This window comes from Vicugna pacos, chromosome 22, assembly GCF_048564905.1.
Source record: "Vicugna pacos chromosome 22, VicPac4, whole genome shotgun sequence".
NCBI lineage: Eukaryota > Metazoa > Chordata > Mammalia > Artiodactyla > Camelidae > Vicugna > Vicugna pacos.
This window is the reverse complement of record NC_133008.1, coordinates 14733007-14758839: the sequence shown is the minus strand read 5'-3', so window position 1 is coordinate 14758839 and position 25833 is coordinate 14733007. Positions and strand designations below refer to the sequence as shown.

The window sequence follows — 25833 nt, the reverse complement described above, 5'->3', positions numbered from 1 at the left end:
AGTCAGGTTGTACAAGATCATGAGAGTCAGGGGAAGAGCCATGCATTGCTCCTTCGCAGGAGCCCCCAGACTGGCTGGTTATAAACACCCGAGTTGGCGCCAAATTTTTTAAAATGTCAGAACGCCCTGGTAGGACACCCCCTTCAAACATACATACTCCGTTAGCCCCCCGCCACAGCCCCCGATGTGGGAGCGCGAACATCCCATCCACCTGAGCTTCTCTGCGAGAATCTTGATCGCAGGGAGTGGTGAGGCCGTGGGGAAGAGTGGGCTCCCAGCCAGACCTGACCCCTGCCCTCAACTCTCCGCTCTTCTGCCGGAGATTCTGAAAAGCCTCCTTGAACCGGTCTCCCTAGAAAGTCCGGAATTAATTATCTTGCTCGTAGAGAGGCACAGATGTGCGGTGCCCCAGCTCCTGCGCTCACACCAGCTCCCGTGCGTTCTCTAACAAAGCGCAGCATCTAATTAAAAAATGGCATGAACTTTTCCCTTTCTGCCCTAATTTGTTTTGCATATATGGATACTGTCTAAAGACTTAATAGCCAAAAAAAATAAAAAATAAAAGAAGGAAAGGAACCCAGGTAGCCTGCTCTTCCAAACTTGTTTTCTAGGCTGGGATTTTAGAAAGACCTTGACTTCTAGTTCAATTATGTGTCTTAATAGCAACCTGAGGAGAAGCTGGAATTAAAGACTATCTCGATGCACAAACTGTTCCCAAAAATAGCTTCCTAGTCCTTTTCTTCCTTAAATAGGGGGAGAACCCAAATGGTGGTGTTTTAATTAGTAATTTACTAGCTAATGTCTACAGGACAGATGCTTCCCACACTACCATCGCCTTCACCTCCTCTTCCCGTTTCCAGACTCCTCTCCACCCATAGTCCCAAACTGCAATTGAAAAATGACTGAAAACATTTTTAAAGGACTATGCTTATTTTAGGCATGCGGCACCAAAACCTGGTGGACCACCCTAGGACAGAGAGGCACCTGCTGCTTGCATCCCAGAGGCAGTGATGCTAATAACCAATGTGGAGACAGCGTGCGCATCCATTCTGGTTTCAATAGCAAATCAGTGACAGACACTGCAAAGGGATGAAAATGTAGGGTTTGAGCCAAAAGGGACACGGATGGTGATCCGATACTACATCTTCATTTCCCAAATAAGGAGTCTAGGACCCTCGTAGCCAAAAGACTTCCTGAAGGTCACCAGCTGGGTCTCAGTGGAGTTTAGAGTTTTCTGTGTCTTAGTCTGGAGCCAAGTCTACAGCTCTTACCCTGTCCTAGTCAGCAACACATAGGGCAGCTAGACGCACAGCAGAGAAAGAGATCCGGGTCTCTAAGCCTTGATGTCCTTTCAGTACATTTACACATGCAGTAAGGTATTTATCTCCTAGCGTGGCTTTGGGTCCTGAAAGATCCTGGTCCACACCGGTCACCTCATTATTACCCAAGATTTGAAAACTGTATCTCCTCCCTGTGTAATTCCGCTTCTGGACGTGGTATCAGTAAGACGTCACATTTCTTCACACAAGACTCTAGCTGTGTTCATATCCACCCCGGGGAGCAATAGAGAAGGTCTGAGGCTGAGGACTGGGGATGGCTCGGGAGAGCTGCCCATCACACAGTTAGGAGGACTCCAGGCTGCCCCAGTATGAACGATCCAGTACCTTGGAGGCACCGAGGAAGCTTTGATTACAAGGAGAGCATCGTCACATGGAAGTGTCCCTCAGTCCCCACTTGAGAACAGACCCACAGGGGAAAGAAAGGAAACTAACACCCGCAAAACACAAAACACGAAAGCGGGATCAGAGGGGGATCTTTTGCACCAGCTAAAGGAAGCACCGTGTTTTAGCATGATGGGAGGGGATGAATCCTCTGATAGCGTGAGTTGCTGAAGTCCAGTTAGAAGTAGCCACGAGCCATGCTATGTCAGAACACTGAGTTATGATGTTAGATTCTTTCCAGTTCACTAAAGTGGAAAGACACTAGAGGTGGTCAGAGTCTTGCTGGGATTTTTGTCATCTCTTAGATCCAGGAGGCCAGCTGCCTAGCCCCTTCTCATTTCTCTTTGTACTGCTCCTCTTAAAGCAACAACCCGGCCCACAAGTACTACTTGGCAGTGGACCCGGTGTCCGGCTCCCTCTACGTGTCTGACACCAACAGCCGGCGGATCTACCGAGTCAAGTCTCTGAGCGGAGCCAAAGACCTGGCTGGGAATTCGGAAGTCGTGGCCGGGACTGGAGAGCAGTGCTTGCCCTTTGACGAAGCCCGCTGCGGGGATGGAGGGAAGGCTGTGGATGCGACCCTGATGAGCCCTCGAGGTAAAGGCTGCAGGAGGGGACAGCCCCGCCCCTGGGCCCCCCCCCCCGGGAGCGCCCACCCACTCGGCTCCCTTCCTGCTGGAACTGAGCTAAGCACAGGCAGTCCCCAGCACAGCTTTGCTGAAAATAATTTAAGCCTGATAGATCGCTTTGGTGTGTGGGTGAGTGTTTTTTAAAAACCGTATTTATTTATTTGAAGTAAACTCCATCACCCACATGCGCTGCGAATGGAAAGTGGGATGTATTGCTCCTGGAGATGGCTGACTGCCGCCAGTCACGGAGAGTCAGAAGGCAGCGTTCGCTGAGCCGGAGGGCCAGCTGTGTGGGCTGGAGAGAGAACGGAGCCCCGTGGGGGCCTGCAACCACTCCCAGCTGTTCATGTCAGATAATAGTGTGTATCGAGTCTAAAGCACTACCTGACATTTTGCAAATGCCCAATAAATGGTAGCAATTAAGAATGGGTGTGATTTCCCAGGGTCTGGGATTGGAGGGGAAGAGGTTCTTAAAACTGATGGATCTCTCTCTGACAAGGACTGAAGGTACTTTAGAAAAGGACCAGTCATTTGAAGGTCCAATTCTTGGTGGCATTTTTAGCTCCCATGAAGGCACGCGGCAGCATGGATTAAGGATGGAGAACCTTGGGCTTGGGCACTGGGGTGAAAATGTGAAAGAAATAGAAGCTCCTGCCAGCGTTCCCCCCGGGTACTGATGTGCTGGGTGGAGTCGAGGCTTAATCGGGAATACTTCCTGGAGGATGCATTTTGCGTTGGGAGTGTGTGACTACAAGATCCACTGTTTCTGCAGCCTCATTGTTATAATCCGTTGTGAGCGTTCAAGTAATTTCCTACTGTTAATTTTTCAAGCAGTGAACTTGAAAAATAACTTCTTTCCTTAAAAAAAAAAAGTGGATGCAAAATTATCTCCTCATTCATTCATTTGCAGCCTCGGTTCATTTGTAGCCCAAGGGTCGTTCTTTAGCTAGGTGGTGAGACAGCCAGCAGCCTGTGAATTAGGCGGCTCTTAGCACAGTGCCCGTGAGAAAGGATGTCACCTTAAAAGAGTGAGAGCCACTGCTGAGTGTGCTCATCCATCCAGTAAGTTCCCTCATCCAAGAGGCCGATGCCCAGTAGGGCATCCCCACCTCCACCCCCGCCTCACAAGCCAAGAGACACACCCTCGCTGTCTGCCTTGCTCAGGTATCGCCGTAGACAAGAATGGGCTCATGTACTTTGTCGACGCCACCATGATCCGGAAGGTCGACCAGAATGGAATCATCTCCACCTTGCTGGGCTCCAACGACCTCACTGCCGTCCGGCCGCTGAGCTGTGACTCCAGCATGGATGTGGCCCAGGTGGGACTCTGTCCTTTCCTCTCAGTACTGAACCACACCAGTCCTCGGCCTCCAGTTCTCACCAGTGCCCTGGCTGGGTTGGAAGTGGCGTGGGAGGAGGAGGAGCTATAAAGACACATCACAGGCTTGTTGGCAGAAGGCTTGAGAGGAACTGGACAGCAAGGAGTGGGAAACGTCAGCTAGAAATGGGAGAGAAACAGAAAAAGAGAGAGGGGGGAATTCTGCTCAGAAAAGTGGAGCTGGTGACACACTCCAGCTGTGGCAGATTATAGGGTAGGAGTTACCGTGTAATCACCTTTCTTCTCCATCATTATTGCAGGTTTGAGAACGTACCATGTAGTATTATGTGTCAGTCAGAACGTCCCTGTTAATCTGAAGTGACTGCATCCTCACTATATAAACCTCCACTCTGTGCGGTGGTAACTAGAGCAGAGCCCTCTGCGACATGCCCCCAAGTGACAGTCTTTCAGTCCGGGCCCTGACATTAGCAGAGAAGAGAGGCTCCCTCAGGTACAGCCGGAGGAACCGGACTTTAATACAAGGGTCCTCAGACAACCTGGAATCTATCTTTGCCCTTCCGATAAGGGCCTTTTCAACCCTCGGTCAGCTTCGTTCATCTCAGCTCAAATTCCTCAGCTGACTGACTGGCAACTTGTTGCTGAGATTTTCAGTTGAGATTCTGCGGAGAAGGAGTGTTTGGTTCAGTTCATTTTGGCAAGCGAACACTCAGGTTGTAGTTCACCGGCCAGCCCGTGCATTGGCCACCCCGTGGGTCAGGGACACCTTCTGAACCCCGTGGCTCCTTCCTGTGAATTAGATAAAGGTGCCCCCTCTCAGTAAACAGAGCCGCCTCAGGCCCACGGCTTGGGGAGCAGAGCGGTGACTGCCTTCCCCCAGTCCTGTGTCTAGCTGTCTGGGATGACTCTGACCCTGGTCCGGTCATCTAGGGCTGAGAAGAGCATCGTGAGTAGAACTCGTGGTCTCCTCTGGCCGCAGCAGATGATGGAGCAGGAGACGTGTGGTAGTCCCTTCTCCTCGGCCGTGCACGTCCAGCGTGGGCAGTGGGCAGGTGGTTCAGCGATGGGCACTTCTCATCCAGTGTGTTAGCAAAACCTAAGTGCCCCCCGCCCCACTCCGCTGCATAAAACCCCTAGAAGGGCCCTGTCCAGTTACACGGTGAGCGTGTTCGAGGCTGTCCTTTCATCTGAGGCCGTGTCACCCACAGGTCCGGCTGGAGTGGCCCACGGACCTGGCCGTCAACCCCATGGACAACTCCCTGTACGTCCTGGAGAACAACGTCATCCTCCGCATCACCGAGAACCACCAGGTCAGCATCATCGCGGGGCGCCCCATGCACTGCCAGGTCCCGGGCATCGACTACTCGCTTAGCAAGCTCGCCATCCACTCTGCCCTGGAGTCCGCCAGCGCCATCGCCATCTCTCACACGGGGGTCCTCTACATCACCGAGACGGATGAGAAGAAGATTAACCGTCTGCGCCAGGTGACGACCAACGGGGAGATCTGCCTTTTGGCCGGGGCGGCCTCGGACTGCGACTGCAAAAACGACGTCAGCTGCAACTGCTACTCAGGTGACGACGCCTACGCCACGGACGCCGTCCTCAACTCCCCGTCCTCCTTAGCGGTGGCTCCGGACGGGACCGTCTACATCGCAGACCTTGGGAATATTCGGATCAGGGCGGTCACCAAGAACAAGCCCGTTCTGAACGCTTTCAACCAGTACGAGGCCGCCTCCCCCGGAGAGCAGGAGTTGTATGTCTTCAACGCCGATGGCGTCCACCAGTACACGGTGAGCCTGGTGACAGGGGAGTACCTGTACAATTTCACGTACAGCGCTGACAGTGATGTCACGGAACTGATTGACAATAACGGAAATTCCCTGAAGATCCGCCGGGACAGCAGTGGCACGCCCCGCCACCTGCTCATGCCCGACAACCAGATCATCACCCTCACGGTGGGCACCAACGGAGGGCTCAAGGTCGTGTCCACGCAGAACCTGGAGCTCGGCCTCATGACCTATGACGGGAACACTGGTCTCCTGGCCACCAAGAGTGATGAGACAGGATGGACGACTTTCTATGAGTAAGTAGCTTTATAAAGTAGTTTGCAAGAGCACTTACCTTTCCCCACTCAGCTGGCATTGGTACTGGCCGTCCAGGTAGCTTTTAGAGTCGTGTAGTCATGCTGTCTTCCTGACTTTCATGTCTGCTTATGGCCCCGAGATATTCCGGTCCCCGCTCCCTGACTCCTCAGTGCTTTGCGCTCCTGGGGGTCTGGTCTTGAACGTCCTCCCTGCGGGAGCTGGGAGTTCCTGTTGCCTGCCTGCTGTTCCAATTTCAGGATATTGGACACGCACGGCGCCCAAAAGATCAAGTGCTGATTAACTTTGCCGATTATTCACGTTTGCCGTGGGTGCGGAAATTAGAAACTAAAAGGCAAGATCCTGGCGGGGCTCCTGTAATTTGCCGATAGGTCCAGCAACACACTTGATTGCACAGACAGGCAGATAAACCCTGAATTTCCTCTTTAACAGAAGCAGATCAATACGGATAAAGTGCGAGGTATATTAAAAGATGGGGGAGCTGGTCATATTTCCCCTAACAATTAGCTCATACTGAACAGTTCCACTGTTTGTTTCCCCAGAAAACTGCTTCCCCTTGCTCCTGCAGACAGTTCCTGGTTCAACTGCCTGCTGCCGCAGGCGTTAACCGGGGGATGCGGGTTGGAGGAGATGGCTAAGGCGTGACACCCCCAGTCGCTGGCTGAGACGGGGATGGGATATACAAGTGTCTGGCTCTCCTTGATGGTGAAGGGTCTGGTTAACCGCTATGTATTTGGAGTCGTTGCTTGCTTCCTGCAGGTGTTTCTTGCTTTTGAGTAGGTGTTGCTTCTAGCTGAGAATTTAGTAAGTTGAGGAAGCCTTGTCACAGAAGGGGAGAGGGACAGGAGGGGACAGAAGACCTCGCTGCTGATCAGCCTTGCATTCAGGAGTGTTCACTTCCTGTTTGTACGCCACAGGGTTTGGGAGCATGTAAAGGAAGCTGGTGCCACCTGCTGGAAGTTGGCTGCATTGCAGAACTGCTTTGCCCTTGCTCTGTCTTCCTTCTTTGGGCAAAGCTGTCTTTCTGAGACTTCTGAAGCATCCTCACATCCCTCAGGGCCCTGGGACTTGATCACCCTTTGCCAGCCAGTGGCTCTGTCCCTGAGGCATCATCTGAGTGCCTTCTTTCTCTCACAGCAAGTCAGGTTCAAGCCACACTTGAACCCAAGCACCTCCTGGATTCTCATCTTCCCTTCCAGCTGTTCCAGCTGGAGACCCAGTGCACTTCGGAGGTGATTTGTGTCCCTCTCGGGAGGCCAGTCTGAGGTAGGCTTGGCTCAAGAGGCTGTAGCATCCAAGTTCAGGCTGAGGTGCATGCTTAGACAGGAACTCTGCCTGGGAGGGTAGTTTCCAGAAGGGTCCCCTAGTGTCATGAAAACATGGTCATGATTGTTTTTTTCTAATATTTGCTCAGAAGTTACTTGGAAACTGCATAATTTTTTTCTCTCTTGATTTAAAGAGCAGCTTTCCCCTCCGAATGTTGGTATATTATCCCAAATTCTCCATTGCAGGGGTTTGACGCATACACTTTTCTTGGCCTCCTAAAAAAGATGGTCAGTTGGTTTTGTGGTATTTTTTGTACATGGTCAGCAAATTTGTTGTTAAAAAAAAATCAGACACAAGCTCCACTTCCTGCTTAGTCTTGGCCTCAGCCAAAACTTTAGAGAAAGCAGTTAAAAGTAATGAACAAAAACTACATGGAGATCTCGGGGCTGTCAGAAAACGGTCTGTCCTTCCGTGAGCGCTTCCTCTGGGGGATTTCTCTCTCTTTCATCCTGTTCCCTGAGGCAGGGTGCAAATCCTCCCTTAGGTGGGAAGGGAAGCCTTTCATCTGCTCCCCCCATCACAGCGCACTTCTAAGAACAGGTCTCATTATCGTTTCGCGAATAGAGAAACTGAGGCTCAGAGAAAGGAAGCCACTCCCCCAAGGCCACGCAGAGAGCCAGCAGTGAAGCGGGAATCCAATGCTGATCTCCAAGTCTAGCGAGCTCTGCATCCCATAGCCCTGAAGCAGGGGTGTCAGTAGAATTTGGAACTCCTACCTTCGGGTTCCAAAAGAGAACTGTGCCAAAGTTTGGGGGAAGGTGCGATCCCCCAAAAGACAAATTCCTCAATGACTTTGGGAGCAGGTGAGAAATGTGAAGGAAAAAACACTAACGAATTTTCCTGGCCCAATTTTATGCTCAGTTTCAGAAAGCTCCAGGGAGCCCCAGGCTTAGAATTAAACTTTCCCCAGATGTAGGCCACTGGGTCCTGATGGAAGGTGTAGCCTGGTCTGGGTGTACGTCTGAGAGAACACGGGTTTTCAGAGCGTCCCCCAGAAGACCATGTGGTATGCCAGAAAGCTCCTGGTTCTTGGAGCGAGGATGACAAGGATGTGAAGGCCACATACTTACTGACTGATTTGGACAAGTCACCTAACCTGTTTGAGCTGCAATGTGCATACTGTCAAGAGGGGGTAGCAGTGCACAGCATGCAGGGGTCCTGTGGTGATTCACGGAGATGGTATGCTTTTAGAAATTAGCCAAGCACCTGGCATGTACAAGTTCATCAAAGGGCAGCTGCTAACGGAGCTGAGAGAGGTGACGTCCCACCCCTCAGGTTCCAAACAACCCGCTGCGTAGTGGACAAGGGAGTCAGGCAGATGGCAGTTCACTCTGGAGAATGCAGTTTTTACATCTGGTCTTTACATTATACTTCACTTTGAATGTATCCTGTTCTCTCTCCAGGGCCCCGGGACTTCTGGCTCCCCACCCCTGCAGGGGCAGAGCATGCCTGAGCAAACTCGGGGCCCTGGGGACCAGGAAACACGTCCCCCTCAAGGACAGCCCTCCAGAGCAGTCCTGACCCTCTCCTCACAGTCAAGCAACGGGGGAAGGAGTGAATCCCAGAGGGATGGAAGGAGGAGAGTTCAAGAGTTACTTTGTAGAATAAGCAGGCATTGCGATTCAAGGAGCTTGGAGCAGGTCCCTGGAACGGTCACCTTTCCCCCTTCTGCTCTGTGGTTGGGCAGCGCCTCATGGAGAGGTGGGCAGGGATGGAGTAGATGGGGGGGAGGGGTCTCTGGAAGGTCTCCCGTGTCCGCTGAATCCCCAGACTGGCGGGGAGCAGCCGACATCCCTGAAGGGCACAGAACTGGTCTCTCTTTTCTCCCTCTTTTATTTTAATCTTCTCACTCATCACCATCCGACATACTCTCTCTTTTAAATCTTAAGTTTATTCTGGTCCTCTTCAGAGAGCCAGACACATCCCAGAGGCAAGGGTTTTCCCCCATTCTGTTCCTAGCCATGTCCCCAGAGCCTTGAGCCTCCTAAGAACTCAGTGAATACGTGCTGAGTAAGGGAGTCAAAAGCAGCCTCCAGCGCCACAGGAGACAAGGCAGGACTGGTCCCACCGGGTGGCCTTGAGGTCCCATTACTGGAGCTCACAGCTCCTTGCGCGTGTGAGCAGACACCTGACCGTGAAGGTCCTCGCTCCATAGGGAGATGAAGCTGCATCTGCTTTGAAAGGTAAAGAAAACATGTTTTTCTCCCTGTGGCCCCTGAGAGTCTGGTCTCAAACCCAATCCTCTGTTCTCCCCAAAGCAGACTCTCCAGTTCTACTATTTCTTTCATGATGAAGCGAGGCAACCAACGTGTTGTCGGTGTCCGGGTCACATGGTGCGTCGGAATTAAATCGTTATCTGAGAGCCGTAGAATAAGCGCCTCGCAGCTTCTGCTTGGCAGCGAGAGCTGGGGACACTGTCTCTTACTGCGTTCTCTTCTAAGCACCCCGTGTCAAAACACGTACAGCTGTTTTATTTCTTTATTTATTGAGGGAAAAATTAAGATGTAACAGTTTCAGGCGTACAACCTAACGATTCAATGTTTGTATACGTTGTGAAGTGATTGCCACAGTAAGTCTAGTTAACATCCGTCGCCAGAGAGTTGCAAAAAATGTTTTTCTTGCAGTGAGAGCTTTTAGGTTCTATTCTCTTAGCAACTTTCAAATATGTAGTTAATACAGCATGATTAACTCTGGTTGCCATGCTGTATAGGACATCCCCGTGTCTTACTGAGTTTATAACTTAAAGTCTGTGCCTTTTGACCCCTTCTCCCACCCCTCACCTCTGGCAACCACTTTCTATGAGCTTGGTTTTTGGTGGGGGTTTTTTGGTGGGTTTTTCTGTTTGTTTTTGAGATCTACACATAGATGAGATCCTAGGGGATGTGTCTCTCTCTGTATGACTTGTTTCATTTAGTATAATGCCCGCAAGGTCCACCCACGTTGCTACAAATGGCAAGATGTCATCCTTTTTATGGCTGAGTAACATCCCATGAGTATATGCCACATCTTTTTTATCTGTGCATTTGTTAACGGACACCTTGGTCCCTGCCTTGGCTGTTGTAAATAATGCGGTGATGAACATATGGGTGCAAGTTATCTTTTCAAATTTGGGTTTTTGTTTTCTTCAGAGAAATACACAGACTTGGAATTGCTGGATCATATGGTAGTTCTATTTTTAACTTTTCTGAGGAACCTCCATTCTGTTTCCTGTAATGGCTGCACCGAATGTAAGTGGCTTATGTTCTCAACAACAGTGAATGCAGGTTCCCTTTTCTCCGCATCACTGCCAACACTGTTGTTGTGTTATTGTTGTTTTATAAGAGCCATTCTAACAGGTGTGAGGTGATATTTCAATATGATTTTGATGTGCATCTCCCTGCAGGTTAGTGATGCTGAGCACCCTTTCATATGCCTGTTAGCCCTCTGTGTCTTCTTTGAGAAAGTATCTACACAGATCCTCTGCTCATTTGTAAATCAATCAAATTGTTTCTGGTTTTTGCTATTGCGTTGTATGAGCTCTTTATATATTTTGGATATTTGTCCCTCATCAGACATGCGATTGGCAAATATTTTTTCCCATTCAGTGGATTGCCTTATCATTTTGTGGATGGTTTCCTTTGCTGTGCAAAAGTGTTTTGGTTTGATGCTTTTGTGTCAAATCCAAAAAAAAAAAAAATCACCAAGACCAACGTCAAAGAGCTTACTGCCTACGTATTCTTCTAAGAGCTTTATGGTTTCAGGTCTTACGTTCAAGTTTTCAATCCATTGGAGTTAACGTTGTGAGTGGTATAAGAGAGTGTGTCATTCTTTTGCGTGGGGCTGTCCCGTTTTCCCAGCATGACTTACTGAAGAGACCGTTCTTTGCCCCGTTGTGTATCTCAGCTCCTTTGTCGTAAGCTGACCGACCATGGATGTGTGGGTTTATTTCTGGACTCTCGATTCTATCCCATTGCTCTGCGCGTCTCCTTCTGTTGCAGTACCACACTGCTTGAAATCACAGATCGTGATGCCTCCAGCTTTGCTATTCCTTCTTAAGACGGCTCTGGCTGTTTGGGTATCTGTGGTTCCATACAAAGTTTAGGAGTATTTGTTCTGCTTCTGTGAGGAATGCCGTTGGAATTTTGATAGGAATTGCACTGTATCTGTAGATTGCTTTGGGGGGTCTGGACATGGTATCAATATTAATTCTTCCAATCCAGGAGCATGTAATAACTGTTCATTTGTGTCGTCTTTGATTTCTGTCATCAATGTTACAGTATGCAGGTCTTTTACCTCCTTGGTTAAATTTATACCTAGTGTCTTATTCTTTTGATGCAATTATAAATTTTTTAAAATTTGTTTCTGGTTGTTGGTTATTAATATATATAGAAAAGCAACAGATTTTTTTTTTGTATATTGATTTTGTATCCTGCAACTGTACTGAATTTGTTTATTAGTTCTGACAGGGTTTTTTTGGTGGTGTTTTTAGAGTTTTATGTACCTATGATGTCATCTACAAATAATGACAGTTTAACTTTTTTTTTTTCAGTTGAAGTACAGTCAGTTACAGTGTGTTGATTTCTGGTGCACAGCACAATGTCCCAGTCATGCATATACATACGTATATTTGTTTTCATATTTTTTCATTAAAAGAAGTTATTACAAGATATTAAATATGGTTCCATGTGCTATACAGAAGAAATTATTTTAAATCTATTTTTATATATAGTGACAGTTTAACTTCTACCTTTTTAAATTTAGATGCCTTTTTTTCTTGCCCAGTTGCTCTGGGTTGGACTTCGAATACTTTGTTGAAAAAGGTGGCATCCTTTGTCTTGTTTCTGGTCTTAGAGGGACATTTTTCAGCCTTTTACCATTGAGTATGATGTTAGCTGTGGGCCTGTCATATATGGCCTTTATTATGTCAAGGTATGTTCCCTCTACACGCACTTTGTTGAGTTTTTTTCTCATAAATGGACGTTGAGTTCTGTCAGATGCTTTTTCTGCATCTCTTGGCAGGATCACGTGGTTTGTCTCCTCCCTTTTATTCCTGTGGTGTTTCACGCTGACTGGCTGGCAGATGGGAACCACCTTGCGTCCCTGGAATGAACCCTCCCTTGATCATGGTGTATGTGCCTTTTAACGTACTGTTGAATTTAGTCTGCTAATATTTTGTTGAGGATTTTTGATTTATGTGGAGAGATACTGGCTTTTAATTTTTTTTTTCTTGTGGTGTCCTTGTCTGGTTTTGGTATAAGGGTAATGCTGGCCTTGTAAAATGACTTTAGAGTATTTCCTCCTCTTTATTTTTCGGAAGGGTTGGTATTAATTCTTCCTTGAATGTTACTTAGTAGAATTCGCCAGTGAAGCCGGGTGATCCTGGACTTTTGTTCGGTGGGAGCTTTTTGATTGATTACCGGTTCGGTCTTCCTCCTAGTGATTAGTCTGTTCAGATTTTTTCATTTGTTCCTTACTCAATCCTGGTATGTTGTGTGTTTCTAGACATTGAGCCACTTCTTCCCTGTCGTCCATGTGCTGGTACCTGATTGTTCATAGCACCCTTACGATCTTTTATATTTTTGTGGGTCGCAATTGTGATTTTTTTCCCTTTCATTTCAGATTTTGTTTTTCTTGTTAAGTCTAGCTAAGGGTTTGTCAATTGACCAGCTCTTGGTTTCAGTGACTCTTTGCTATTTTTTTTTCAGTTTTATTTAGTTTACTTAAGTGCTCTTCCTTCTCTTAATTTTGGGCTTCATCTGTTCTCATTTTTAAATACTTTTGTTTTTGGTTATAAAACAGGAAAGTAAGGCATATTGGGTACAAATAATTCTTAAGATACAGGAACATACCAAAAACGCAGGAAAACCACCCTTAACGTTGGGACATCTGTATTGTCCGTTTCTTCTTCATATACTCATATTTTTAGCCCTACCGAAAGTACACTTTCGACTCAACAATATATGAATTTTTTTCAGGCCAGTACTTAGCAATCCACGCCATCAGTTTGGACGGCTTCGTAGGTTTCTGCTCGATGCATAAATCGTCGCTTACTGAATCTTTGGTCAGTGAGCCTTTCGGTGCTTCTGATTTGTATTTGTAAGTAACATCATGACACTGCTGTTTGCGAGGTAGTTTAACAGTGAAGAAGGCATGGGGGAGCCCCTTTGACTGGGCGGTGGGGCCTGCGTCTTGTCTGTGTTGCTAGTGGTACCACCACCAAGGTTTACTGCCTGGGCAGCTGATGGGGCGGGGGGGGGGGGGAGCCAGAGCCGGGCCCCTGAGCTTGCTGGGTTTCCTGCTCACACTTGGCTCCCCTTCCCCACTGCCTTTGCCCAACTGGCTTCTCAGCTTACTGTAGTTCCACTCTCAGACTCCAGATCTGATCTGCAGAGCTCAGCTCTTTCCAGTTCACCTCAGGAGCAACTCTCCTCCCATCACTGAAAGTCCTGAGCCAGGTCTGCAGTCCTTTATTCCAGAAACACTTCCCACACACCCTGCACATTTGCTTTTGTTGTCCTGGGCACTGAGTGACAAAGTCCAGCAGTTCTGTTCACAGAAACCTCTCTACCCTCGCATCCGGTACAGGCTTCTGAAGTCTTCATCGCTCCAAACCTGCCAGCCTTGTCCCTGCGCAGACTTGGGGCGGGGGGAGGTCACACGCCAGACGTTGAGCAGCTTTTCCTCCTTTCTAACCCTGAAAGCAAAACGCGTTCCTCGCTCTGCTGGCCTCCCTTCTCCAGTAACAAGTCTCACCTGGTCACGCTCAAGGTCCTCCACACGCAGACCTTGGAGCGAGTCTCCTTCTCTTTCCTAGGGCAGAAGGAGGGCCAGGCTTCTGAATCCAAAGCATCTTCCAGGGTGCAGACATGTTCCAGCAAGAGGAACGAGAGGGCTTCTTGCTAAAGGAGGTGGAAAAAATAAACACACGCCCTGTCAGAGTAAAGATGACACTGCTACAGAAAGGAGGAGGGCCTACTTGCAGGCTGCAGAACTCACCACTGGTGTGTACTGAGACCTGGCTGCTGAGGACTTAGGAAAACGCTCAGAGCACGGGACCTGAGGAATGGTTACAGGCGGCCAGGCTGCTGAGCTTGCTCCATGGCACGGAGGTGGCATTTGGCCCAGGCTGAGTGAGTGTGGAAGACCGAGAGCATGGGTAGTCTCAAATGCCAGGTTTTCATTTGATTGAGCAACCACTGGGGAAACGGTACAGTTACTTCTGCAGAGAAGCGACATAAGGAAAGCGATCATTTTTAGGAAGTTTAACTTCGTGGCTCCGTGGAACACATACGTGAAGTGACCAGCGTAAAGTCGCTTGCTCTCACCGACTTGGCAAAGTGTAATTAAGTACACCCTGCCTGAGGGGGTGGTAAAGAGGATCGCCGTTTCTCTGGGCAGCTTAGAGGGGTTTTGGTACTGAAGTGTAGTTGATGTACAGTGTTGTGTTAACGTCAGGTGTACAGCACAGTGACTCGGGAATACAGATACTCTCCCTCTGTCATCTGCCGGTGGACACGCAGCTTGTTTCCCGGTTTCCTGTTGTCAGTGGTGGTACAGTGTGCATTGAGAGGGGCTCTCCATCATGTGGGAACTCAATTTTTGCCTTTTAATGAATCTCCGTAGTGGCTGCATCCATTTACATTCCCCAGGTGGAGGTTTTGGTGCCTGTGACTGACAGGAGCCTCGGCGTGCTGCCACCTCCCAGTGCTTCTCTTTCTGTGGCCCTGTGAGTCTGTCCCACGTGTGGCGCTGAGGGTTAGTAGCTGCTGCTAACCAGTGTGTCTATTCTCCAGTTATGACCACGAGGGCCGCCTGACCAATGTGACACGCCCCACAGGGGTGGTGACCAGCCTGCACCGGGAAATGGAGAAATCCATTACCATTGACATCGAGAACTCCAACCGTGACGATGACGTCACCGTCATCACCAACCTGTCCTCGGTGGAGGCTTCCTACACAGTGGTGCAAGGTAAGCCCGGGGGCAGGGCACGGCAGGGCGCGTGGGCCCGGACTGCAGAGTTGCACTTCACGAAGATACCTGCATGTCACTGTCTGCAAGCAACCTGCCGTGCTGTGCTGGGGGGGGGGGTCTGTTACATGTTTACCTGAAACTGTCAATCACAGGTTGTTTACCTCTTTGCACCCTGGCCCCATTCTGAGTCTCTTCATGCCCTTCTGTGATGAGACGGTTATCCTGCAGTCACTGGGGTCGCAAAGGTTTCTGACCACCCCCATGGTTACTGGTTGGCATGACATACATTCCAGGAGAAGCACAAAGGAATTGTGCAGATTAGGTTTCCTTTTAATTAAGATAGAATGTCAGTGGGCCAGCCCATCGTCAGAGGCTAAAAGCGTCCTCTCAGTAGATAAATGGTGACATTTCTGGACTGTTATCCCACGACAGAGCCTGTTTCAATGACTCTATTGCTGCTCTGCCAGATGATTGATGATGTAGATGTTTGTCTTTCTGCACGGCGGCTGCAGTCGCAGGAGTGACAGGTACACACGGGCTCACAACTCCAAAAGCCAGCAAGTCCGGGGCCAGACCAGCTGGGCGCCTTTGCCTGAGCAGGACGCAGCCTACCTGTAACAGGCACAGGCGTCTCTGCCTCACATTTGCTTCCTGGAACTTTTCGATAAAGGGAAAAAAAGGTCAGAAGTCGGACCGACTACTGTAGAGTCCATTTGGGAAGATAAGCACATGTTATCAGCGCCCACTGGCTCAGTCTACCTCGTGCTTCTCTTGAGTGGAGGGGGCATCCTCGTAGAGACAGACACATGACGGGCAGGAAGGTTGCTTTTTCCGTTTCTTTTCTTGAAGAACCCAACCAAGACTGGATTTGCAGTGGATCTGACCTGTGGGAGACCATCAACCGCAGGTTAGATGGTGGGCAAGAGGGAAAAACTAATATTAAGTAGTTTTCTTTTTTTTCCCCCCAGTTCAGCTAAAACGTCTATATGTTAAAAATCAGAGATTTGATTGACACAAAGTGTGTAGGCAGCAGACATCTTTATCTGTTTAAATGCACTATTAATAGTCTTCAGTGAGTAAAAGAAAAATATCACAGCATAATTATTTCTGGAGTGCCACATATTAATAATGTTTTTCTTTCCACGGATCAGTAGCATCTCTGCTACACACCTTAACATTGTACGTGTGCTAATTGAAGGCAGCCTTAGACTGACAGCTGCAGAGCACCATGGAAACCTACAAAAATAGGGGCTCTGTTCTCTTCTGACTAACAGCGTGGATAATTTATTTCCCTCTCCCCACCCCGCCCTCCATGTCTCCAGATCAAGTGAGGAACAGCTACCAGCTCTGTAACAACGGCACCCTGAGGGTGATGTATGCCAACGGGATGGGTGTCAGCTTCCACAGCGAGCCCCACGTCCTGGCGGGCACCGTCACCCCCACCATCGGGCGCTGCAACATCTCTCTGCCCATGGAGAACGGCCTGAACTCCATCGAGTGGCGCCTGAGGAAGGAACAGATCAAAGGCAAAGTCACCATCTTTGGCAGGAAACTCCGGGTAAGTAGTTCTACCCAACTCGTCGCCACAGGGTAGGAGGGGCCACACGCTTTCCTCAGGCGCTGAGGAAACCGCCCGGTTCCCGAGCCGCCACCGCGCCTTTCTTCCCGGGAGGAGACACGGGAGTCCTGTCCCTCTGGGACTCAGACCTCGGGGAAGACGTTCTCCATTTCCGAGGACCAGAAAAAGTGGGGATCTACCTTCAACTCTAACTAGAGCGCCCTTTGGTCTTCCTTTCACGCGTACCATCTCCCTCAGCCTGCACTGTTTGACCAGCTTGGCCAATCAGTGGGTGCCCGTGCCTACTGTGTGCTGGGCGACTTGCTGGATACTAGACGAATGAGAGTTTTATAATGTGCTCTTCACACTCACACACTCAAGGTGTTGACAGACAGTCCAGGAGAGGCTGTAAACTCAGGCCAATCCAATGGGTTCAGTGAGAAGATAGAGGAACACCCAGGGCTTGACGGCATCCCAGAAGAGGGGCCCTCATCCAGCCTGCGGGGGTCAGGGAAGGCTTCCCAGGAGGACGCAGCAAGCAAGCTGCAGCAGGACGTTTTAACCAACCCTAGCTTTCCCAGACTAGGTCACTTCCCCACAAGTGAAGTGACATCTTTCAAAACCAATATATAACGTTTATGATGCAAGCACTGTGTTCCGGGCTTTTCTTGTATCATCTTACCTTCAGCAGCCCTGTGGGGGTAGGCATTCGTAGCTCCGTCGTTCAGTTGAGGAAACAGAGTCTCTGAGGAGCTAAATAACTAACCTGCTCGGGGGCAAAGTGGCAAAGTGGCAAAGCCAGGACTCAGCACCAGTTCCATCTTCCTGTCAGGCTCGCTGACCAGGATTCTTAACCACCAGCCCTCACACCTCCCTGATTAGATCGACGGTCGTCCGTGTGGCGCCGAGAGGGGCTGCGAGTCTTACCGCCATGCTAACCCGTGCCCCAGGGGAGGATCCTAGGGCTCCCGGTCTTCATCAGACTCAGCACCCATCTGATGACCAGCTAGCTCCCTCCGAGGATCCAGATGCTGTGCAATGCACTGGAGCTACAAGGTGCGCCAAACAGCATCCCTGCCCGCCTGCTGTTTAGCGGGCGGGGCGGGGAGGGGCAGCAGCCAATAATCAGTAAATTAATAAAATCATTGAGATGGTCACCAGGAATACGGCAGGGTTTAACAAAATCCTTTGGCATCCCCGAGACTAGAAGGCTTACCGTCAACAGAACTTCCGCCGTGGCATTGGACTGGAATCCAGCCCGGGTGCCCTCCATGCAGAGCCAGGCCACTCCGTATTCCGATTCCGCCTTTGTCTGTCTAGTTGGAGTTTAATGCTCCACATGAGGTTATCAGCAGTCTCGCGTGTTTTTCTTCCTCTGCTGGTATCTGCGAAGTTTGCAAACTGCAGTGTCTTCCTAAAGACAAAAATGAAATGAGATTAGCAGCTAGATCCTTAATGAGTGGATTTCAGGGCTGCGTAATTGATTTTTGATACACTGCACGGTGCAACTTGATTATTAAGTAGCAGCCGTGCCTTTTTTGACTAAGTTTTCAAAATAAAGATAAATGTGGCCCTCAAATAAAATGGCTACCATCCCAACTCTGAATATTAAAAAATCTTAATAATGGTACTTGTGGCAATTAGCAGAAGTTAGGCAGGCACGTCTCATAACTGAATTTCTGCCAGGGTTAGATTTGCTGGCATCGTGTTTATGCAAATCGAAACACAGCTTTATCTATCAACACCTCAACATTTAATTGTCTGCTGTTAGTTCCTGTAACAATAATCACATATCCATTTAGCTCTCTTAAATGAAAATCACTATGAGATTATAACAGGTTGAGTGGACTGAAAATGTAATTTGAAAATGAGGGAGAAAGCCTGGAATTTATTTGCATCTCATTTCTTTTAATTCAATTCATAAATTGTTTAGTGAATGAAATAAAAGTACCTCCTGGAAATTGCAGGGGCGCAGTTGGAGGAAGGGGCAGTGCGGTGTCACGTGGGTTCAGTCACCCGGGGCGCATCCTTTCCGTCAGCTGCTTCCTGAGCTCATGGCGGGGACGTTGCAGCCCCTAAACCGAAGGTGGCCGTCGGGCGTACTGTCACATGGGGCCTGAAATTTTTCATTTATTCAAAAGATACTCACTGGAATGGACTCTCTGGGGACCCTTACCTTTTTGTAAGTGTTGGCTTCCCCGTGTGCTGTCTAGTTTTATTTTCTCTTCGGTTTACGTCTCTTCTGTATGGGGGCTGCAAATTAAACCAATATTTCACATTAAAAAAAAAAAGATGTTTTCTAAGTGCCAACTGTATGTCAAGCAGTGTGGAATGAGCAGGTTCAAGGGAGGGAATGAAAACTAATTCCGAGCCAGAGAGGAGCTGACAGTCCAGTGGAGAAGACATGTAAGGTGTGTGCTGTGAGCTGTAACAGTGGCCAAGATCCCAGGGGAAGGGGTGCGTCCCGGTGTCAGTCAGGAGAGGGTGGGCTGTGATAGGTGAACAGATGTTAACAAATAAGCCCCGAAATCAGGGGCGCGGTGAGCACGACTGGCCGTGGCAGGCATCATGGCCATTCCCCCGGGGAGAACACAAGGGGGTGGCTCCAACTTACCTGCAAGGAGATCTGGTGACCCCGGAGCAGGGACTTCTGCCATCTGGATCGGGGCTGAGGGTTGCTTCACAGAAGAGTTGGCATCGGTTGTACAGAGCAGTAGGGATTGGCCAGGCAAAGCTATCGGCGAAGGGCGATCAGACAGAGGAGGAGCAAGCTGGTCAGGGCAGCACCTGGAAGGGAATTTTACGAGGCCGGTGTTCATCCTGAGGACGGTGGGGACGGCTAGCTGTTCCAGGGTTCAATTAGTAGAGTGACGTGCTGGGGTTTGTTATGTTGGAACGAGCTCTCGGGTGTAGAGGAGGTAGCTCAGAAGGGGACAGGAGGGGAGGGACGGCACGGGGGCTGTGGCAGGAAGCCAAACAAGAAACTAAAGCGCGAGCAGAGAGGGAGGTCTGAGAGCTACTGAGCCCACACAGTTAACGGCAGTTAGCAGGGTTGCTGTGTCATGCCCCCCTTTTTAAGGAGCCCTTTCTGTGAGCATACAGACTGGGAAGCCAAGGAGCCCTCTGGACTTCAGGGGCTGGCCTGCTGGGCTCTGTGAAGGAGAGAGGCTGGAAACTGAACACCAACACAGAGATGTGAGATTCCGGAGGCCCTAGCCCTGCCTCTTGGAATGGGGAAGAAATGGGATGAATTTTAAAGTGCGACCACTGAGCCGGAACCATGTTGCTCACCGCCCCCCCCCCCCCGCCCAGTGGCTGGCAGGGGATTTGGAGAGCTCTATGATGCAGTAACTGAGGGTTTCACGCATTGAAGCAAATACCTGACTTTTCCCGGGGACTAGCAAAGTCCTGGGAGCAGCCCTGGAGTTCAGAGAGGACCAGAAACCCCAGTGGCGCTATCCCAGCAGAACAGTGCCCAGTGAAATGCTAACCCACCTCGGTCCTCCTTCTTCCATCAACCCAGCCGGGGGCACCTCTTAGGCAAGGAACTTGTCAGCAGCTCTTAGCTAAAGGCTGGTGAAATGTGAGACGGTGGATAGATGGACCACAGCCACCCTCTTCCACCAAAAAGCTTCATGATGCTTGGGCAAAATCTGGAGTGACTGTCCCTGCCCATAGTCACTGTGGGCAAGGTTTTCAGTGCAGTGTGCCTCCCAGGGATTTCTCAAGGAATCGCATTTGAAAGTCTTCCTCCTTCCTGCCCTGACACCTCCCACTCTGCCCTTCACAAGCGTCATGAAGCTGCTGCAGTAGGGTACCTGGAAGCTCCAGGAGCGCAAGTTCCGTCTCACTGCTTCTCCCTGGTGATGGTGCCATGTGATGGGCGCTCAGACAGCGGGTGACAAAGGAGGATACGCCGACCGTGGCCCCTCAGAAGGATTCCCCTTGGAAAGTGCTTAGGGCAAAAATGCCTTTGTGTCTGTCAGGAATCTTTCCCCTGCAAGAGACAGAAAGTACACTCAAATTAGCTCAATAAAAAGGCTATGCATTGTCTTTGCCGAGCAGGCCCGCGAGACAGGAGCCAGCCCTGGGGACTTCACAGGCTCGGATGGTATCATCGGGTTGACATCTTCCTCTCAGGCCCCGTCCATCTCTTAGCAATGTTCCTCTTGACTCTTAGCCTAATTTACTCCTATGTTCGACTGGTTACCTCCTCACCCTGGGGAGTCAGGCGGAGTCAGGCAGACTTGGCTAAAGATGACTCCAGGTTGCTACCAGTTCAGCTTAGTGAGCCCAGAGGGAAGAGGGAGGGCTCGCCTGCAGAATTCAAAAGTAAAATCCCTTGGAAGAACTATGAGTGACCTGGTACAGATGGAGTGGCACTCCCATTCCCAGGCTGGTCATTGGCTGGGTCCCATATGGATGCATGTGTCTTGTGATGGATATCTCAGTAAGACTGCCTAGATGGGGACACCTTAGAGAAAGGGGGTGCTGCACCCCAAGAAGGAAGAGATGGTTAAATCACTCACACACACACACCCCCAGACATATTCTTCACAGTCCATCCCTCCAAAAGCCTAATTTAATCACAAAGCAAATCTCTAGCCCTGAGGTTCTGTTACTGCATTCATGCCCCCTCCCCTCCAGCAAGGCTTTTTTCTAGACTTTTTGAAGAGAGAACTGAAATCAACTCCTCCTATTCAGATTTAAAACTCCTGCTCTTTCCTAAAGTGGGTTTAGTGCACGATTCTCTCTGCTGAAGAAGGCATACAGCCACCCTCTGGGGCATTTCCTCCCAATTATGATGTACACAGAGGTTGCAAAAGCAAGAAACAGCTACATGTGTAGGTAGCAGAACAAAAGAAAAATTGCTTCCAAGATAATCCTCCATCATGATATTGGTATTAGTGTTATTAGTATTCTGAGAAGAAGTGGGAGTTAGTAATTTTGTTTTGGTTTCCATATAATTAATATGACATTGCAATTACACGTTGGCTTGTGTTACTCTTACTTTTGTGGCAAATGACAGTGACACAGCAGCAAGGTGGGAGGCAGACGTGCCTGTGTGCCTGCGAACACACGCACGTGAACTCAGTTCTGCACGGGGCCCACTCAAGTCTGTCTGTTCGCAGAAGCAGTCATCACAAAAGCCTGAATTCTATTAGCCCTGCCTGCCACACACATTCATTCCGCACCAACTGATATTTCATTTTTTCAAACACCTATTATGTTCCTGGCACTGTACTAGGCACTGAGGGTCTAGTCGTGAGAAGACAAGACACTGAATTACGAGAAGGGCCTGTGCAGGCAGAACTTGCTACAAATTTAATATTACCTTAAATAATATGTCATTAGAAGGGTAAGCCTCTGCAAACACGTTCAGCAACGTATCCCCCAAGCACATGTGATTTTTGGATGACGTGCTGTTTTGATGGTGCAGTGGAAAAGTGGAAAGACCCTCATGGAGCTTGTGCTGTAGCAAGGGGAAATAGTTAATAATCAAATAAACCACAAATAATATAAAGAGATTGCGATGGGTGCTCTGAAGGAAAAAAATGCAGCTGAGATAGCAAGGAATATCTGATCTAGGTTAGGCTGTGCTAAGATAATGACATTTGGGCTGAGAACTGAATGAAGAGTAGGAATTTTCCAGGCAAGGAACGGGAGGAAAGCCTTCTGTGCTAGGGTTCCAGCATACGCAAAGGCCCTGAGGCAGAAGAAACTGTTGCTTATATCCTGAGCAGAAGGCTAGCCAGTGTGGCTGGAGCAAACTAGCTGGGGGTGGTAAGGTCAAGGGATCAGGGCCTTATTGGTGCTGGTAAAAAAAAAAAAAAAAAAAGTCCTCCCCGGATTTACCCACGTTGAATGCAGTGGAGCATTCGTCTGCAGGATGGAACTGTCTTCCTTTCTTTTTAGAGCTTAGCAGACATGCAACATACTTGACCGTTCCGGTCATCTGGGTGGAGCCTCCATAGCAGACCCCTGTCCTCCCTGCCACATCCTGACCAACGGACCACCTGCCTCCACTAGACTAGACCACAGCATCCAAAGGGATGCTCTCTGCCTGCACAGGGCCTTTGTTACCACCCCACCGGAATGTTCTCCCTGCCTTGTCCCCTGCCTTCACCTCTGAAGTCTCAGACACTGCACCCCGGTGAGGCAGCACTTCCTCTGGCAAACCATCCTTGTCGGCCCAGCTCTGGCTCCTTGTCCCTCCTCCAATCCCACAGTGCCTTCCCTGTGTCGACTCTCACGACCACACTCGTGATTGTCATTGTTGGTTCCTGTGTCTTTATCCTCCTCTGACCCGCAAGTTCCTGAGAGCAGGAGCCCCAACTGTCCTGCTCTATTTTATGTGCTGATCATAGTCACGAGCACACAGTAGGTGCTCAACGTTGAATGAATGAATGAATGTGATTTTTAAAATCCGCTCCCTCTGACCTCTGCTAATTCCAGCTCTCGAGAGCCCTCCCAGAATGATCCAAATTACTTTTTGGGAAAAAGGAAGCCTGTTGGATATGGGGGGTCCGGCTCCCATTTTCTCCTCTCGGTAATTTTTACGTTAGCGCCTTACTCATCAGAGCTGCCAGGGTTCTTATACTCGGTCTTACTCAACCCCCTTATTCCCAAATGTCTGCTGAGCACCAAGCACTTTTCCAAAATAACAGCGATACTAAGAAAAGGAAGGTAAAGCCTCTGCCCACCAGAAGCTCACGGGCCATTACAGATAAGGAACCGCAGGGATGACCGGTGATGGCGCTGCTCTGTGACAACAAAGCTAATCAGCGGCAAAACCGCAGCTGAGATTCGGGGCTTTCTACCTTCCCACCTCGCCGCCACCCAAAACAGCAAGTCATCCAAAAGTAATGTTTGCCTGGGGAATACATTATTTAATGTGTTTGCAGAGGCTTACCCTTCTAATTATGCATTATTTAAGCTAATATTAAATTTATAGCGAGTTGTTCTGTCTGCACTAGCACTGATCCCAGCATAGCATGGGGTCTTGTTACATGGGGACTGGGGAGAGCTGCTTTTTTACATCCCAGAGGACAGACCCAGAGAGGAAATGAAGATGACACCCAGGCCAGGCTTCTCCTCCGGGTGGGTAAATTAACTCAGTTCTCCAAGGCAGGAGTTCTACTTGTTAACACTGCCAGACATCTGGGGAGAATCTTTTGCCCTCCCTTCCTAATCTCGCCTGGGTTTCCCAGACTCAGAGCGGTATGGGCAAAGGGTTCTGCTGTAAGTCTAACTGGAGTCTCTCCTGCTGTGCCACAGTGCCATTTCCAGGAGGGGATCCAGCCCAGTGTTAATTTCCTCTCTTCACCAGCTCCTGGCACTGCCTCCCAGGCTATGCTAGAGTCACCAGTCAAAGGCCCAGCAGGGCCATTTTGACGACAGCGTTTCCTTTTCTCGGGGCTTTTTACGAGCCTCCCTGTGACAGGCGTGTGCTTTGTGAGATCAAAACATTCTGGAGGGAGATGCCACAGGGGAAAGTACTTCCCAAAGTCTGCCCTCCGCAAAAATAAAAACCATGCTAAGTAGCTGAGTTTTATTAACTGGGGAAGCCAGGCTGAGGAAAATGCCCGATAATTAAAAATAATGGCTTCCTTACAAACACAAAATTGTATTAATTTAACAACGGGCTTCTCTATCACTGAACACCTACCGAGCTGGCTGGGAAGGGAACTGTGCCGCTCCTGGCAGTGAAAATAATTCAAAATAACTTTTATGTTCTCCAGGAAGCCTCGAGGTTAATTTAAATATTGTTAGATGGGTAATTTAATTCGGAATAAGAGAACAGTGAGGCTAAATTAAAGCTCCTGCACACAGTAAAGTGGGGGGGGGGTGGGCACGCCTGTCAGACCCTCCAAGACCTCCCACCCCACAGCCGAAGCACCTCCTCTCCAGTCCAGGCACCCTCACAATTAAAGATATTTGATGAGATTACATGACTGGCCTGAACTCCTTAACTCAGCTTCCAGTGAATTTATCATATTTAATTATTAGAAGGATTGGGCATTTTTATAGAAATCACACATTTCAGAAGTTAACTGAGTGACATCAGCAAGATGGGAACATAGGCCACTCCTGAGTTTGCGCCACCCTCACGAGCACAAATAACAACTCTTCGTGGACAAGGCGCTCCTGAGAGACTCCTAGAACAGGGGGGTGAGGCTGCCGTGACCCCCACCCCGCACCACAGAGATCGAGACAGATCCCACCAGAAGGGTGGTCACTGATCGCACTGCCCCTGCCCCAGGCCGGCACAGCCCACCAGTGGGAAGAGAGCTCAGGGGGGATGTCTGGAGCCCCCCACCCCAGCCCCAGCATTGTGGGTGGCTTCGTGAGGGCTGCTACTCCTCTGTCGCCCCGCAGGGACTGCAGGGGAAATCCATGGGACTCAACCACTGGGAATCTGATTGTGATGGAGAAAGGGAGCAGGGCTTGTAAGCAGCACTCAGATCTCGGCAGACGGAGCTCCTCCCTGCAGCGCCCAGGGAGTAATCGCAACCGGCAGCTTTTGTCAGCTGCAGAACTGAGTCCATCAGACCAGGGAACTGGGCGGGGCGCAAGTCTGCCGGTCTCAGGTCCTCAAACGAGGAGTCTGGCCAGCCCTGGAGCCTGATCTGCCCACTCCCCGCTGCAAGGCCTGGGAGCTGAGTCGCAGCCCAGGATGGCTCAAGCCAGGAGGTGGGCAGGCAGAGCTGATCTCCCCCGGAGCAGAGTCAGCACCCGGGATGGAGGGTTCCCCTGAGGTGCCCAGACGGGGAGTTCATTCACAGCCCCATTGCTACTAAGTGTAGCTCTCAGCCCCTCCCAACCACAAAGCCTGTTCAGAAAACTGGGGAGATGCCTCAAGAGGACCCTCCCCTCCCGACCCAGGCAGGATTGCCGACCATAGGCCCGTGGCTGCTGAGTGTGGCCCCCCGCCCCGACAGGCCAGGAGGGCCAGCGGGGGCATCCGAAGGCCACGTGGTCCAGCAAGCTCAAGCAGAGAGGTGGGCAGGCAGAGCTGACAGCCGGCAGAGGCAGAGGCAGAGCCTGTGGCCTCCCTGGCCAGGGAACTTGGGGAAAGGGTTGGTGTGAGTCAAGACCAGAGACAAAGAGCCTTACAAAGCCTGGAGCTAGTTCTCCCGCTGCGCCCAAGCAGGGAAGCTACTTCACAGCCCCGCTGGTTGCTGACTGTGGGCGTCAGCCCACCCAGCC

General features: G+C 49.9%; 1 protein-coding gene across 7 annotated transcripts in view; it reads left to right on the top strand.

The window, feature by feature from the left end:
- Nucleotides 1-25833, top strand: part of TENM2 (teneurin transmembrane protein 2) — a 462232-nt gene that overhangs the window by 412128 nt on the left and 24271 nt on the right. For all 7 annotated transcript variants that reach the window (XM_072947258.1, XM_072947260.1, XM_072947265.1 and 4 more), the window contains 5 exons: nucleotides 2086-2318; nucleotides 3515-3669; nucleotides 4895-5769; nucleotides 14887-15062; nucleotides 16388-16623. In XM_072947258.1, the coding sequence (XP_072803359.1) occupies nucleotides 2086-2318; nucleotides 3515-3669; nucleotides 4895-5769; nucleotides 14887-15062; nucleotides 16388-16623 (1675 nt within the window). The remainder of the gene's footprint in view (nucleotides 1-2085; nucleotides 2319-3514; nucleotides 3670-4894; nucleotides 5770-14886; nucleotides 15063-16387; nucleotides 16624-25833) is intronic.